Genomic DNA, 16,052 nt, shown 5'->3' on the forward strand with positions numbered 1-16,052 from the left:
CGATTCGCATCCCACCGCTGCCAACCAGTTTGTTACAAACGAGGTAGCAGCATCCCACCGCTGCCACCAGTTTGTTACGGTCGAGGTAGCATGGACGTGCCCCGGAGAGCAAAATGAGGGACGCCTGTGACGAGGCTGCTGGGAAAAGACAATGAAGAGGAATTTATACATGAATATTTACAAGTGAGCTGCAGGAACGCTGCATCACGACAGCTCAACAGGAGACCATGATGACAACAAGCTCTTCGGCCGTGCCGCTGCCGGCTTTTTAAGAGTTCTCTTCCCTAGGGTCCCTAGATGGGGGCCGGGTTTCACTGGCACCAATCACCGACACGCACGCACTCACTCCCGAGAGATCACGCCGTCGTCACGCGCTGGGAGAGGGGAACGATGCCAACCACGTAGCGCAGACGCCGAAATGTCCATGAGCGGCGTTCGCGCGCATTTCGAACGCGCGTTCACACTCGGCGTAGGCGAAACGCTCGCTCAACCGGGCAGACGGACGCGGCTTCCGTGGCAATCCAGGCGTTCACCCAACGCGCGTCTCGGGGTTTGTCGGCGTTTCGCTGCTGCCATGTCGTCGTCTTCCCCACGACTAAGGCGAGTCGTAACAGCCCATAGGAGGACCGTACATGCTAAGAAAGGGCCCCGTTTAGTAATCCTCTTGATGTGGATCCACTTTTTCAGCGTAATGTAACGTCGGATACTAATTGTATCCATGAAATAACGAGGGCGACGGCACCACCATGAAAGCACGAACGCCTTTATATTCACGTGACGTCATGGGCGCCATTTTGATCCCCAGCGCGTAGCTTTAGCAGTGCAGGCCGGAACAGGGGGTGATAAAATGGCGGCCCCTGTGACGTCATTGACTACTCCCTGTATGCAAATTTTGTAGTATTTTACATGTTTCTCTAAGCAAACATTATACACGCTTAGCTATGATCACTGCTGCTCAGTGTTGAGACGCTCTGCGAGATGTTCTGTTACTTAAAAGAGCTAGTATGGAGAGAGGAAATATCTCCTCACCCTCCAGTGCTATCAACAGGTGGAGATGTTATGCGTGGTGCATCGGTTAGCCCCGAAGGAAACCTGGAGGCCGTGAAAGTTTCGTCGTAAATAGCGGGTATTTCGATAATCATTGAAACACAGCATTCTGGTTTTAGCTGAGGCCGGGCCTAGAACGTTGGCCTGATAGATGCTGCCAGTGGGCTTCAAGAAGGGCGTGATTTCTTAATCTGTCGAATCCAAACCTTACTTCATAGACTATTTAAAGTCGGGCAACAAACACTACAATGAACAATCAGAGAAACATCCTCTTTTTTACCGATTTTGCTTTCCAGCGAGAGAGAACGATAGTTACTGAAGATCATGTTGCATCGCACTCAGGTAGGCGTATGCCTTCCTCACTTATCACGCACAGCTGGCTGCTTCAGTGCTTCCTTGGTTAGCACGATAATAAATGGACGACGGAAAGCCTTGCGTTTAAGTCGCACGAAGCCGACATCTAGCCGTTTCTGCCTTCCCGCGGTGTAGAACGCCGCGTATCTTGTTCTTGTACTGAAAGCCTATCTTAATAATCAAAATAATAATAATAATAATAATAATAATAATAATAATACTTTATTGCGCCAAATATTTAAAAAAAATGTACAGAAAGCCGGCCTGCCAAAGCCTCATAGGGCTTGAGTGGCAGAGCCCGACAGGCAGCGGAACCGCGCAGATATGCGCATAGGCTAAAAAAAACACATTCAAAATAACGGACATCAAATTAGTATGATGGTGAGAACAAAATAGACACAAGACTCATGTTACATGAAGGAAAAATAAATCCTCATCATATTAAATTGCAAGGTAGAAAAACCAAAGTGGCATGACAATACCTCAGATCAATGCAATAAATACAGCAGTAACCAATGAAATCACAAGATTCGAAGTTTGCGTGCCGTTCTAGCGTGGGTGCTTAGCGGCGCCATGGCGCTGTCATGGAGCTCCTCGATGCACCCTACAATGCTGTGCTGGGGCGTCGCCACCGTTATAGGGGGCAGGCCTTTGTTTTTATAGCCCTAGCTCTGCTACTCGCACTACTCCAGGTCGTGTGAGTATGCAACACAACCCCATTGTCTAAACATGGCAGCCACTATGGTTACCGTTTGCACAAACAAAATTTGCACATCACGTGATCAACATGGCGCCATAATACGTAACCATGGTGGTATCCACCAGTTAACAAATGGTTAATTACCAGGTTCCAGGGTCGTGCCATACCATGTGACCCAAATGGTTTCATAGCAGCGAGCTACACTTATACGCTGAACCCAAGTGCCGCACAGAAGAGCGTATATACTACTATACTGTCGTTTCCCACAAATAGCCCAGTGTGCAAACAGCCAAATTGGACACTGAGTGGTACCATTGGTACAAAGATTGTGAAATGCGTAATTGACGTAGATTAATCGAAGTGGTATCAAACGATTCAGAGGGTTATGAAGCATAAAATTACACGTCCAATCAAAGCTTCCTTGGCATATTAAAGGGATCCGTACTGACGACCTTTGGTCTCCAAAACCATAACTTCCTGGACAGTGGCGTAGCCAGAAATTTTGTTCGGGGGGGGGGCACGTGTTGCAGGGCGGCCTCCTCATAGTATTTGTGGAGGGATAAAACGCAATAATAATAACTGCATCGCCGTATTGACAATGCCATTGTATATTAGATAACACTCGCACTGTCTAGAGAAGCAAAATATGCATTTTTGTTACAAAAAAACAATGCATTCGTATGTCTTAATAGCCATGGCAGACATAACTGGGTTTTCTCATTATATTGCATCATTTGCCTCAATTACTGTACTTTATCTGTTGCTTTTTTGACGTTTTCCCCTACAACAATGCCCCAGCGGCGCTGTAGGTATTTTGTATAAATAAAGAAATGATTAAATATATAACTGATACCAATGCTTCCATGCTTCTGCGTATTTAATAACTAAAGAAACTATCACACGAAGCCTAGAACTATATCAGTCGTAAACCAGCAAAGCAGTGCATACCATAGAGGGCATAAAACATAAAGGCCATGAAATGAGCAAGTAGAGGACAAATATTTTAATGAATATTTGTCGTTCAAGAACTTTACATTTTGTACATATGCAGCGGCCAGGAAAAAATCTCAACGGCTCTGTCCTTCGTTCCAGTGTACTGCGTAGCAGCTGCTACAGCGCGGTCATATATTGCGAGTAATTGAACCGAAATTTTAGTCGCAACAACGAGCACATGTATAAACAAAAAGTTGTGCAAAATATGCGTTTGAAATTCGAAGACAAAATTGAGTATTAGATATGCGAACATAAAACTCGATTATCGACAAAAAAGTGCCAATGGAAACCAAGTCACTCTATGTATGTATACACAAAACCTCGCAACAAGACATTTAAATACACGTATGTCTCCATTAACTCTACGTGTCTAAGCAAAAGTCACTCTATATAATGGGCTCGCCGCGGTGGCTCAGCGGTTATGGTGCTCGGCTGCTGACCCAAAAGACGCGGGTTCGATACCGGCCGCGCCGGCTAGAATTTCTTTGGAGGAGAAGTTCTAGAGGCCCGTGTACTGTGCGATGTCAGTGCACGTTAAAGAACCCCAGGGGGTCGAAATTTCCGGAGCCCTCCACTACGGCGTCTCTCATAGCCTTAGTCGCTTTGGGATGTTAAACCCCATAAACTAAAAACTAAAACTTTATATAATGCGTCAAACAAGGCAAATAAACATCTTGCGCAATCACAGGTAGTGAACTTTACACGCGGACAGACAGACGATCTACGCAAGAACAGAAGTATGATGGCTGAAGTCGCGATCTGTACGTGGACCATGCTGCGGTCGCGACAGCACCATATGGTTAGAATAATATAGTAACATTGCAGGAATAAATACGAAAGTACTACGTATATTTTAACTACCTGCACGGCGACATTTATTCTGCACCGATAATAACAGAAGGGTATTTATTATTCTGCACCCATAATTACAGGTGGGTATTCCTTTGGTTCAAAGAAAAAGTAAAAATAGTTAGCTAAAACGGAAAGAGAGGACAAACGAAAGCCACGAATGATGCCGCAAGTTGAAATAACCAATATCCGAGTGTGTATGTTGCGAAACGCCGCGTGGGCAGGGCTTTCAATAGGCAAGGTACATCAAGATCGGTTATTGATGTCCTCAAAATTTTCGTATTCGCATGGTAATTTTGATCATTATGCTAACTGATGCTTGCGTTCCGTGACTCCAGGTGCATGGGCGTTGCTACGAAATCCAACACCAGTGAGTAATGTTCGCGTCAAAATGTCTTTTCTAGTCTGAAAAATACATTGTAGGTGACAAAATGCCGAATGACGTCTGGCGCCGGTGGTTGTTTTGGTCAGCGGTGCATGACGGTTCGAAAAAATTTAGGGAGGGAGGCTAGAGCACCATAAGCCCCCCCCCCCCCCCCCCCCCCCCCGCACCCTGGCTACGCCCCTGTTCCTGGATTCTGAGAAGTTTCTTACAACCGAACCACTTGGCGCAGGGCATCCGAAGTGGCGTCAAACTACTTTTCTTATGTTGAATACGTTGCCATCTGAATGGTTCGTGCAAAACAAAATGAAACAACAGCTAACGCTACATCATACGCTGCCCCAGCAACTGGCAATCACTTCAACGAACAAAATAGTGTGGCTTTCCACCTCTTGCAACGCTGCTCGGTGGAAACTTGCACACCTTCCTCGAACATGGTGTGTCCGTTCACAATAAGATCTCCATCCTTATAAAGATGTTCGACGAATGGTTAGGCACATAATTTCATCTGTTCTTCACACTGCAATATTCTTATTTATGATTTTGTTAGAACACAGTGACCATCGCAAACGATACATTCTCTGTATACGGTGCAAATAGAGAACTTGATTCTTTTTTCAAGATATCTGTTGCGTTTACCGCTTTATTTCCCACGTCCGCCAAAGTGCGCATAATATCGAAACCAATTTCCTATTCGCTATACCCAGCTTCACCTTCCCTCCAAGTGACTTATTTCATATCGTTGCAGGTCAAGTGTTGGAATGAAGATAGTGGCTGCCAGTATGCGACAGCTGCTTCAGGGATCGGCCGGCATTTCCAGCTGGAATGCGAACACCACTCCATCCGTTGTCCCAAATGCTCGGCCACCGTTCTTTGCAGAGACGTGTGCACGCATCTCCGGTCGGCCTCTTGCAAGACTTCGACATCCGTGGCATCCGAATGCGGAGTTCCACCGGCTCACGCGGAGGAGGCAGCATCGTTGACTTCTTCGAGAGGAGCCTTTGAAAGGCAGGCGGGTGAAATCACAGCACATCTGAGACCGATGGCTGTCGATATCAGCACGCATGGGGACCGATTAAGCGAAATCTCTCATGGGATAAACACACTCAAGGAGACACTGCGTCGTGAACTGACGTCTTTGACGAGACAGACCCACGACGAAATGGCGTCGTCTAAGGCTGAACTGAAAGAATCTTTAGACACATGCAGGGAAGTAGTTAACGCTTCTTTGAAAACCGTGGAAAAAACACTGGGCGAAATAATGAACAGAACACGAGACGAAGTGTCGCAGATTTCAGCTAGCATTGAACAATTCAAGGCTGACTTGAAGGAAAAAGACGAAGAAACTTTGCAACCTGATGTGCGCAGAGAGAGAGCAGCGCAGGTGTCACAGTGCGAGTTTCTTGTAAAAGGAGTGAAATCGCTTCAAGACGAAGCGATGCAGAATGAATCGGTTGACTATGACAGCGAGAAGGTGTACCTTCGCGGCTACTGCATGACCCCTGGATTCACGTTCTTGCGTGAGATGACATCTGTACACCTGTACTTCAACTACACCCTTCACAAGGGCGACATGGACGACGAAGTCCAGTGGCCTTTCAAGCACTTGGTCAGGGTGAGCATAATTCATCCCAGAGGAAGGAAAGCCATTGTGCGGGAAGTTAAACCAGATCCATTTGACCCAAGCAATCAAAAGCCAACGACATCAAGCAACGAGGCTTGTCTCCAGTTTCCTGACATTGAACTCCCGGATCTCATCCGTGACGGGTACGTAGATAGTGACCAGCTTCGGATAACGTTGGAACTGCTGCCTTGATCTAAGCTTGAGCGCGGACATGGGCCATCCGTTACAACTTCGTGTCTGTGGACGCCCTTGTACGCTCCGTTTCTTTCTTCAGTTCTTTTGGCACTGCCTCTACGTCAGGTAGAAATTCCTCTGAAAACTCTGGTATGAAGGCTCTTTCCCAGCAGCTCTGATTAGAGACACAGCACAAAAATAGCTTCTAATTTTTTTTATTTCTGTCCCTCAGACCTTCCTCTACCATGAAATATAACGTGTGAATAACTAAATAAATAAATATTACTTTTCTTTTCACTGCGAATGCTGCGTGTTTCTCGAAACAATTCATAAAACGACAGTAACACCTTGGTAGGTCCATTTCTGATTGTATCGTTTTCATGCGAAAAATAGAGGCCATCCTTCATTTCCAGTTAAGCACGAGTCCAATCTTTATATGCACTAAGTCATAATGTTTGAGACTTTGTAATAATCTCGGTAAGTATTTTTTATTTCTTTAAAGGTGGTGCGAACTCAATCCAGAATTACTCCAGGAAGAGCGCATATAAGATTGTCGAGTACATGTAACGCATTGGAATGAGCCAGGTTTGGCAGCATGTTAGCAATAACAGCCACTTGTAGCGGTTTGGATAACATGGTAATGCAGCGTGAAAAGCCAGAATGGGTTTACAAATACAGGTATTCGTAAAATCTATACATCTTTTAAAAAAAGAAAGTACTACATCACAGACAAAACTCCAAAGAAATAAAAGAAGGAATGGCATGGTTTCTTTTAAAGATGTTTCTTATTGGTTATTCAGAAGCCATGAACTAAAGCTATCAGTTGATGAACTCTTCAGAATTGATGAATCTACGACATTCCGATCACGCTATTCCGATCAGTATGGCTCTGCTTCGGAGGAGAATCTGATAATTTGTATTTATTGATGCTGATTATCACTGCCTTCCTTTGCACCCGCCCTGGTTTGTTTATGTTTCTTTAGTAAACGGAAACCAAGTTATTTTAGCGTACTCTAAGGTGCATCTGATGGACGTTGTTGCGAAACCGAAACCGAAACAAGAGCGCCCCAAGTCGGAAGGCAAGACAAACCAAGCAAGCTGGGAAAGGGAAACAAAGGAGCGCCCCTTAAGGGCTACTGAAGCGGTTTTAGAATTCCATGAGTTTAAGGTTGCCGAATGTGCGAAATGTGCTGGTAAAGCCTGCGAAATTGTTTTGCTCTAGCATTTGAAATGGTGGCGTAATCGCCGAATAAAGTCGTCGACGGTGTTCAGGCTTCTCTGAAGTGCACAGCGACGAGCAGAGGCCCCGATAATGACGTCACGTATGACGGTACTACGTTTCCAGCGAAGAAAGGGTTATTTCATGGAAGAAAACCGACGCCATCGAAGGTGAAGCTCACAATGCATTGTTTGGCGCCTTCTGACGACGCACAGCAGCATGCACGCGTAAGCAGCGGGCATCTGAAGTTTCGGCGATAATGACGTCACTGCCGAGTTTCCTCGCACTCCTCCAGCGTAGTGAGGAGAAGCCTGAACATCGTCGCGGTTTTAATCGACGATTATGCCACCATTTTAAATGCTAGTGCAAAAATACTTTGCATGGTTTATCTAGAAGCTTGATAGATTCGAATTCTTGAATAATCTCGAATTCTCAAAAAACTGTTTCAGCTGCCCTTTAGGGCGCCAGTCGTGTCATGTAACCTGGAATAAACGGATGTCGTTTGTACTCGCTGAACGAAGTTGTCTATCTTTGACGAACGCGACATAATATAAACTGGTGCCGAAACCCGGGATATTCCCCGAGACCTAACGAAGACAACTACCTGGATGCGACGGCAACGAATAACGAAGAAAAAGCCCGTTTCTACTCCAAAGCCGCCGCCCAGTGCTACCGAGTGCAGCGACATGGACAGACACAAAGCGAAGAGATCAGCTGTCCAATCACAGGTGACTAGACTCATTACGGAAATTGACTCCTGCATGAAAAGCCGCACGGGCAACGAAAAGGAACTCAGTGTCTTTTTGGCAAGAATGAGCTCTCTGCAGACCCGTCTAAACGAAGCTAACGCCGCTGTCGAGGCGCTATTGCCAGCGAAAGAAGCGGAGCAGGACTATATCGAAAGCATCGAGTATGACGACAAGATCGTTACATACATTGCGAAGCTCCAAGCGGAGATTCAAGAAATTCAAGTAAACAGGCAGCCGAAAGAAGAACCATCACCAATCAACGACGCAGGCGCGGCAGCCACGACCTGCCAGGTGAAGCTTCCAAAATTAGAGCTGGTAAAATTTGACGGCAAAGATGTGTGCTGGCAAAGAATTTTGGGAACAGTACGAGCAAATGATTCACAAGAACGATCGGCTGACGATCTTAGACAAGTTCGGGTACCTATAATCTGTCGTGACTGGCGAAGCAGCAAGAACGATCAAGGGCCTTCCCCCCACATCGCAGTGCTATGACGACGCCATCTTGCTGCTGAAAAGACGCTTCGGCGGTGAGGACGCCATCGTGCAAGCGCACATGCGAAAGCTATTGGACCTTGAGCCTGTGCGAAACGCCGAAGACATACGGTCCCTCCGATGGTTGTACGATGCCCTCGTCTCTCACCTCCGCGGGCTGGAAGCGCACGGCCAGAAACAGGAGACCTACGGCACGCTCCTCTACCCCGTGGTACAGCGCGCCCTGCCGAAAGAAATATTGCTCGAGTTTAACCGAGCCGTGGGGAGGGAGGAACCCTCCGAAACATCAACACAGAACACGGAACGAACTGGATCTGCGCTGCGGAGCGACGGCGCACCGGGGCAGCCAAAAGAAACAGCTACAAAAGGTACTCCGTCTTTATTCACGAAGTTACTTGATTTTTTGAGGATTGAAGTGCAAAGCCGCGAGAATCTGGTTGCTCAGCAAGGTACTGGCAAGAAGCACCAGGTGTCAATGCTGAAGACGTTAAACCCAACTGAGAGTTACAAGAAGAGCATTGGAACGAAATTTAAATCATCAGCAGCTGTACTGCAGCAGTCAGCAAGAGCAGATCGTTGTTTTCTTTGCAAAGAGAATAATCACGAAAGCGCTGCCTGCCGTGCTGGCATTTCGTTAGAAGAAAAGAAGAAAATGCTACGTTTTGGAAGACGCTGCTTCCGCTGCATGAAACCAAATCACCGTTCTAACGAGTGCAGAAGCAGCATTAAATGCGGTAACTGTGCAGGGCGGCATGCGACAACAATGTGCGACCCAGAATTTACTCATCCGAAAGTCAAAGCAAATGCAACCGATGTGACAACAGTCCCAGTGAATTTGCAATCTACAGTGAAAGAAACTCGCAAACAAGAAGTACTGCTACAAACGGCAACGGCGTTGTGTGCCGGTGAAACGAAAGCGGTATACTTACGAGCGCTCTTTGACGGCGGAAGCCAACGTTCATTCATCACGAAGCGAGCCTCAGAAAAACTCGGGTGTCGAGTTCTCGGAACAGAAACGTTGAAAGTTGGCGTGTTCGGTGGACACCAGTCGGAACGAGACTTTAACAGAGTGCTGGTGTCGCTAACCGCAAAAAACAAGAAGAAACAACCGATCGAAGTTCTTGAGACGGACATCATATGTGAACAACGAATCCCGATTCCTGAACACAGGATCAAGGAACTGCTTGGACCTTTGGCCGCGGCCGACAGGACCTGCGATAACGAAAGAGGTGACATCGACCTCCTTATAGGAGCAGAGCATTACTGGGAATTTGTAACTGGAAGAAGCAAGCAGCTGGACAGAAAACTCCGAGCAGTCGAGACTGCCTTTGGGTGGTGCATTCAAGGACCTGTGGGAATAAACATAGTTGACTCACAGGGCATGCAAACCATTGCCCTTCGCATATCATTGGCCGAGAGTGAGACCACGAACTGCTTGGAACGTTTCTGGACCTTGGAGTCTATCGGAGGCACGGATAACGACGACTGTATTGGGCGACAGCTACTCGAATCTTTCGAAGACATTATCAGGCGTAGTGGATCTCGATACGAGGTAGCCCTTCCCTGGAAGCAAAACATAGATCTAAGTGACAACAAGGGGACTGCGGAAAAACGCCTGTCCCAACTGACAAGCCGTCTTCGAAGAAATCCAGAATTACTGGAAGCCTACGACGCAGTCATCAGACAGTATTGCATGGAAGACATAGCTGAGCCAGTAGTAGAAAAAGAAGAACAAGGAAAACTGATCTACTACATGCCTCATCAGCCGGTGTTCCGAGAAACGAGCAATACCACAAGACTGCGAGTGGTTTTCGATGCTTCTTCGCATGGACAGAAGTTAAAGTCATTGAATCAAAACCTCGAGAGTGGTCCGAATTTGACAGCCGACCTCGTCGCACTGCTACTGAATTTCAGGAGCAACAGAATAGCCTAGGTCGCGGATATCGAAAAGGCATTCTTACAAATAGAGATAAGAGAGAACGACAGAGATGCATTGCGCTTTCTGTGGTACCATACGAAGCCAGGTACGAGTGGACCAGCAGGCGAGGTGCAGACTTTGCGAATGAAGCAAGTTCCTTTCGGAACCACAGCGAGTCCTTTCTTGTTGACAGCAACTCTTCAGCATCACTTGAAGAACATGGAAGAAGAGTATCCGGACACAGCATCACTGCTGGCGCATTCCTTGTATGTGGATGACCTCTTAACAGGAGCAGAAACAAAGAGGAAGCCCTGAAGATCTACGAAGAAGCTAGGACCATCTTCAGCGCGGCCTCTATGACACTCCACAAGTGGGCGTCCAACAACCAGGCATTGAACGAACGGTTTGCGACGGATGATTGTCAATCAAGACACTTAGGATTCCTCGCAGGGGTCCTTAAGGTGTTAGGACTGACGTGGAATCCAAGCACAGATAACCTCACCTTCACCCCACAGTCTATCGAGCTACCTGAGCCAGGAACAAGTACAAAAAGGTCTGTTCTGAAGACAACAGCAAGACTGTATGACCCACTTGGATGGCTAGCTCCATTCACAGTCCGGGCAAAGGCTTTATTCCAAGAGCTTTGGCAAAGAAACGTGGAATGGGATGACATCCTACCAGAGGATCTGGACGCAAAATGGATGCGATCGTGCGAGGAACTAACCGAATTGAAAAGAGTTCAAGTGCAACGCTGCTACAAAGCAGGCACAGTCGAACCTGCCATCAAAACAGTCCTCCACCTATTTGCTGACGCCAGCCCAGTGGCATACGGGGCGGTGGCCTACATCTGCGTAACAGATGCGGATGGCATCGCAACTTCGAGCATCCTCATTAGCAAGTCGAGGGTCGCCCCGATCAAGCAACTGACTCTTCCGAGACTCGAATTGATGGCGTGTCTCTTAGCGGCCAGACTGAGTCGATACATCCTGAAAAGCCTAAAGGAACCACCACAAGTGACACATTTCTGGACCGACTCGGCAATCGCATTGCATTGGATCACGGGAGAGCCCTCGCAATGGAAACAGTTCGTGAGGAATCGCGTAACAGAAATTCAGCGTCTTACCGTGTGGGATCGTCAACACCGGAGTGACGGTGTGCTAATTAAGAAGCACTTCGCCCACATATCGCGGGTTCGGGCCGGAGCAAGCTGAGGGCACTGCCAGCGCTTGGTGCGCGCCTGCGCTCTCGCTCCGAAAGAAGGAAGGCGCAGTTATTTAAGAGCACGAGTGTTTATTACACAGAGAGCTGCATTACATAACACTGCACTAATCCCCAGACCTCGGTGCAACCCATAGCCCCGCCGCAGCACCCGAAAGCGGGCCCGCGGAGCCGCGCGTGCAAAGCAAAGACTACAGACGCGCGGGACAGCACAGCTAAGGGCGATCGCATGCCGCGCGGCCAACCAAAGGGTTAAATCGCGCGCAGCGCAACACGAGGGAGTATAGGGTATACGCGGAGCACATCTTGACGACGCAGGTCGCACATCGATGGCTCATCGCGCGTCGTCACCGGCAATGGCCGGCGATGACGGAGAACCAGCCAAATCAGGCCCTCCCGAATCCGGAGTGCGTCGGCGCCGCACAGGCGGGCTACACGACTCCGGAGGTTCGGGCCTGGACTCAAGCATACATACTAGATGCGCACGTTAAAGCACCCGCGTTCTTGGGCCCCCGGCAAAGGCCGGGGCACCCGGGAGCCAAACTCTACGCACCTTTCTGCTGCCCGAGTCAGTGGCGATCTCCCCGCTCATTTCCCGCTCGAGACCTCTCGCCGAAACAACGCCGCCCAACTGTCACTCGGTGTGACCCAATGGGGACGCGAGGTCGAAGCGGGAAGAACGGAAGGGAGGGTGATTTACTGCGGTTCTCGGAAGAGCTTCCCTTGCAAGGGAGCACAAGCAGCGCGGCTGCCCCCATTCCGCTCGCGGACACCCCACGGGGGGCCTCTCTAACGAACGAAACGGCAGAAGCGGGCGCCCACTCGGGTAGCCCAAGAAGCTCAATCCCCACATCCCCCTCTTCTTAAATGCCCCCGTCCCTCTGAAAACAGAGCGACGGTCATTACACAAAACGCAAAACTGTCTGCGCTAGCATCACTGAAATACCAGCCTTTCGCCATACCTCCAGCCCTTAAACACACCCACACAAGATTACTGAGAATTCTAACTACAAAACATCACGCATGCCTCACTACGCAATAAGTGCACACAAGTATTCGCGCCATAGAAAATTACAAATGCGGTTAATCGAACATCACATAATCAATGCACTCTGTATACATCTTTACATAAGTTAAAATCTGGCATATATATACGAGCGTCCATGCTGCCACAATGAATCAGAGCGCGCACGATGGGGCGCCGGAAAACGTTCGACACAATTAGCCTTCGGAGCCGATATCTCGACGGAATCGGTCGGTCCTGATGAACGGCCACCGATATGCACCGGAAGCAGCTCACCCCGACGTCGTCGCGCCGCGATGGCGGTGCTCTCCAGGCACCCGATGCTCTGAAGACGGTGTCTCAGCAGTGCTACGGTGCGGACAGCCCCGCGCAGGTTGCCTCTGAAGTTCCGCTGATTCGGCTTTGGCACATACGGCCTAGCCTGGGGCTCGCGCACACGCACTCAAAGAACCAGAAAGCGGCGACAGGCGTCCCAAAACGAAAACATAAACATGCCAGGTCCATGGCCCTTGTCCACTGCAAGGCTCCTGACGGGCAATAATGCCACTGAACAAGAAAAAGTATTCACAAACAAACACAATTTCCACCACCCGAGTGGGCGAGCGCACGACGACGCTACAATGGTGCGGGGTAAGGAGGATTGCGAGCAAGTTAGACACTGACTGCGAGCACACACACATTCCGAAACGTCGCTAACAAGCATACCCCTCAGCGGCTTCTCGGCACGCTCTTTTTTTTTTTTTACTTTCTCCTCCCACATCTGGGCCCCGTTCGACGGATTCGTGCTCGGGCACAAAGCCTCTTCGACATCTCAAGAAACACTTGGCGAGCGAGAGGCGCAAACGGCAGCAGCTATGCGGCGCCCAGGCACAGTGGAAAGGAGGAGGGCGCCGGCCCACAGATGGAGGAAAAGAAAGCTTTTCACCACCACAGCAACAGGCCCTCCCGGCTCTTCCGGGAAAAAAAGGAACCCCGCACACGACCCTTCGCGCCACAATGAGACAAAGAAGGCCCTCTTCCAAAGTGACCGGAAACGCGGTTGCTTATCTACAATGCTACACTGTACATATGTGAGAAAACAAAGCACTTCAAAACACATATTATACAGACGGGAAATACTTAGCACGAAAATACACTTTGAAACATTCACGGCACTGTACAGAAACGAAACATGCATTCTTCCACTCCCATATCGGGCTGAAGGCTCAGCGAAGTAGCTCGCTCCGGGAACGCCGCGGAACGGCCTCGCCAAGGCGAAGGCCGGTAAAAGTCCGAGTTCAGCTCTCAACCGAAGATGAACGATATCAAGCACGGGACAAAACACAAAAGTGAATGTCGTCTGAGGAGGCACCGAAGAGACAACCGAAAGCGGTCGTATGCTTCGGTCGTGCCCGCTTGCCAAAATGTGAAATCAATGGACCTCAGCATCACCTATCTCGCTCACAACAGTAAGCGATCTAGTCGGCAGCGTAACCCAACTTCTCCGTGCGCTACAGAGGACACGAAAAAGAGGAGAGAAAAACTGCGCGTAGAAAGGAAAGATCCTTTCGCGCCATCTCGACCCTGTCTCTCGCCGCGGAACAAAGGTTCGCGGGTATCGCTAGGCCTGGACTCGGCGGATCGGCTCTCAACACCTCGAAAGCGAGAACGAGTGCCTTCCCGCGGTAAATCTGCGTTACTGACCGTCAGCAGCCGTGGGTCGTGAAGGAGCTTGGTTAATTTAGAAAGAGATGCTGCGACGCTGTTGGGCGGACTCGATATTCCAGCACGAGCCGTCATGACCCATCAGGGCAAGCCCCGGGGACGCCAGTTCCGTCTGGCTTCGGCCCCTCGGCGCGCGCTGCAATACAAGCTAGCGTTCCGGCGCCAGGTCTCTCTCAAGAGACAGAATTACACGGCCTCATGCGCGCGACGCAATACCAGCGACTTTCCGACGCATTGTCTCCCTGAGACTACCGTGAATTCTAAACGCGAAAGGGGTCACCGCGCTGGGCCCTGAAAAGCTCTTTGGGCTGGAGATAATCCTAGCTACTCCCGAGGAGTCCGGCTAGTTTTGCCGCCCTTACGCAGCGTCTTACGAAGCCAGGCCTCTGCTGTGCCACTCTTCGGCGCGGCGCGGGGAAGCTCGTACGCGTAGTCCCCTTCGGCGCCAGCGCGATAGCATCACGCACAAGGCGGCTGACTGAATTACTTTAGTTCCAAATATAGGTTCCTTTCCCACGCATCCATCGACCCGAAATTACGAATTCGCAAGTTTGCTAACAGATCCTAACTACCCGCAACGGAGGATAGAAAGGCGTCTCATGCGCGTTACCACCTGGCTTAACTAGCCCTCAAGCTTGCAACTGAATGCAGTAACTACAAAGGTAGGAACTGCCCCACGTTGATGCGCCAATTATGTGGGATCGTCAACACCGGAGTGACGGTGTGCTAATTAAGAAGCACTTCGCCCACATATCGCGGGTTCGGGCCGGAGCAAGCTGAGGGCACTGCCAGCGCTTGGTGCGCGCCTGCGCTCTCGCTCCGAAAGAAGGAAGGCGCAGTTATTTAAGAGCACGAGTGTTTATTACACAGAGAGCTGCATTACATAACACTGCACTAATCCCCAGACCTCGGTGCAACCCATAGCCCCGCCGCAGCACCCGAAAGCGGGCCCGCGGAGCCGCGCGTGCAAAGCAAAGACTACAGACGCGCGGGACAGCACAGCTAAGGGCGATCGCATGCCGCGCGGCCAACCAAAGGGTTAAATCGCGCGCAGCGCAACACGAGGGAGTATAGGGTATACGCGGAGCACATCTTGACGACGCAGGTCGCACATCGATGGCTCATCGCGCGTCGTCACCGGCAATGGCCGGCGATGACGGAGAACCAGCCAAATCAGGCCCTCCCGAATCCGGAGTGCGTCGGCGCCGCACAGGCGGGCTACACGACTCCGGAGGTTCGGGCCTGGACTCAAGCATACATACTAGATGCGCACGTTAAAGCACCCGCGTTCTTGGGCCCCCGGCAAAGGCCGGGGCACCCGGGAGCCAAACTCTACGCACCTTTCTGCTGCCCGAGTCGGTGGCGATCTCCCCGCTCATTTCCCGCTCGAGACCTCTCGCCGAAACAACGCCGCCCAACTGTCACTCGGTGTGACCCAATGGGGACGCGAGGTCGAAGCGGGAAGAACGGAAGGGAGGGTGATTTACTGCGGTTCTCGGAAGAGCTTCCCTTGCAAGGGAGGACAAGCAGCGCGGCTGCCCCCATTCCGCTCGCGGACACCCCACGGGGGGTCTCTCTAACGAACGAAACGGCAGAAGCGGGCGC

At 49.9% G+C, this 16,052-nt stretch overlaps 1 protein-coding gene across 2 annotated transcripts in view; it reads left to right on the forward strand.

The window, feature by feature from the left end:
- Window positions 1-16,052, forward strand: part of LOC149329694 (uncharacterized) — a 32,344-nt gene that overhangs the window by 7,167 nt on the left and 9,125 nt on the right. Inside the window, exon 2 of one of the 2 annotated variants that reach the window (XM_089560410.1) lies at window positions 5,074-6,092. In XM_089560410.1, the coding sequence (XP_089416536.1) occupies window positions 5,074-6,092 (1,019 nt within the window). Of the gene's footprint in view, window positions 1-5,073; window positions 6,421-16,052 lie in introns of those variants that run through there. The other variant, XM_089560408.1, reaches the window with a different exon arrangement.

Source organism: Amblyomma mixtum, chromosome 9 (assembly GCF_055824585.1).
Source record: "Amblyomma mixtum isolate Tamu chromosome 9, ASM5582458v1, whole genome shotgun sequence".
NCBI lineage: Eukaryota > Metazoa > Arthropoda > Arachnida > Ixodida > Ixodidae > Amblyomma > Amblyomma mixtum.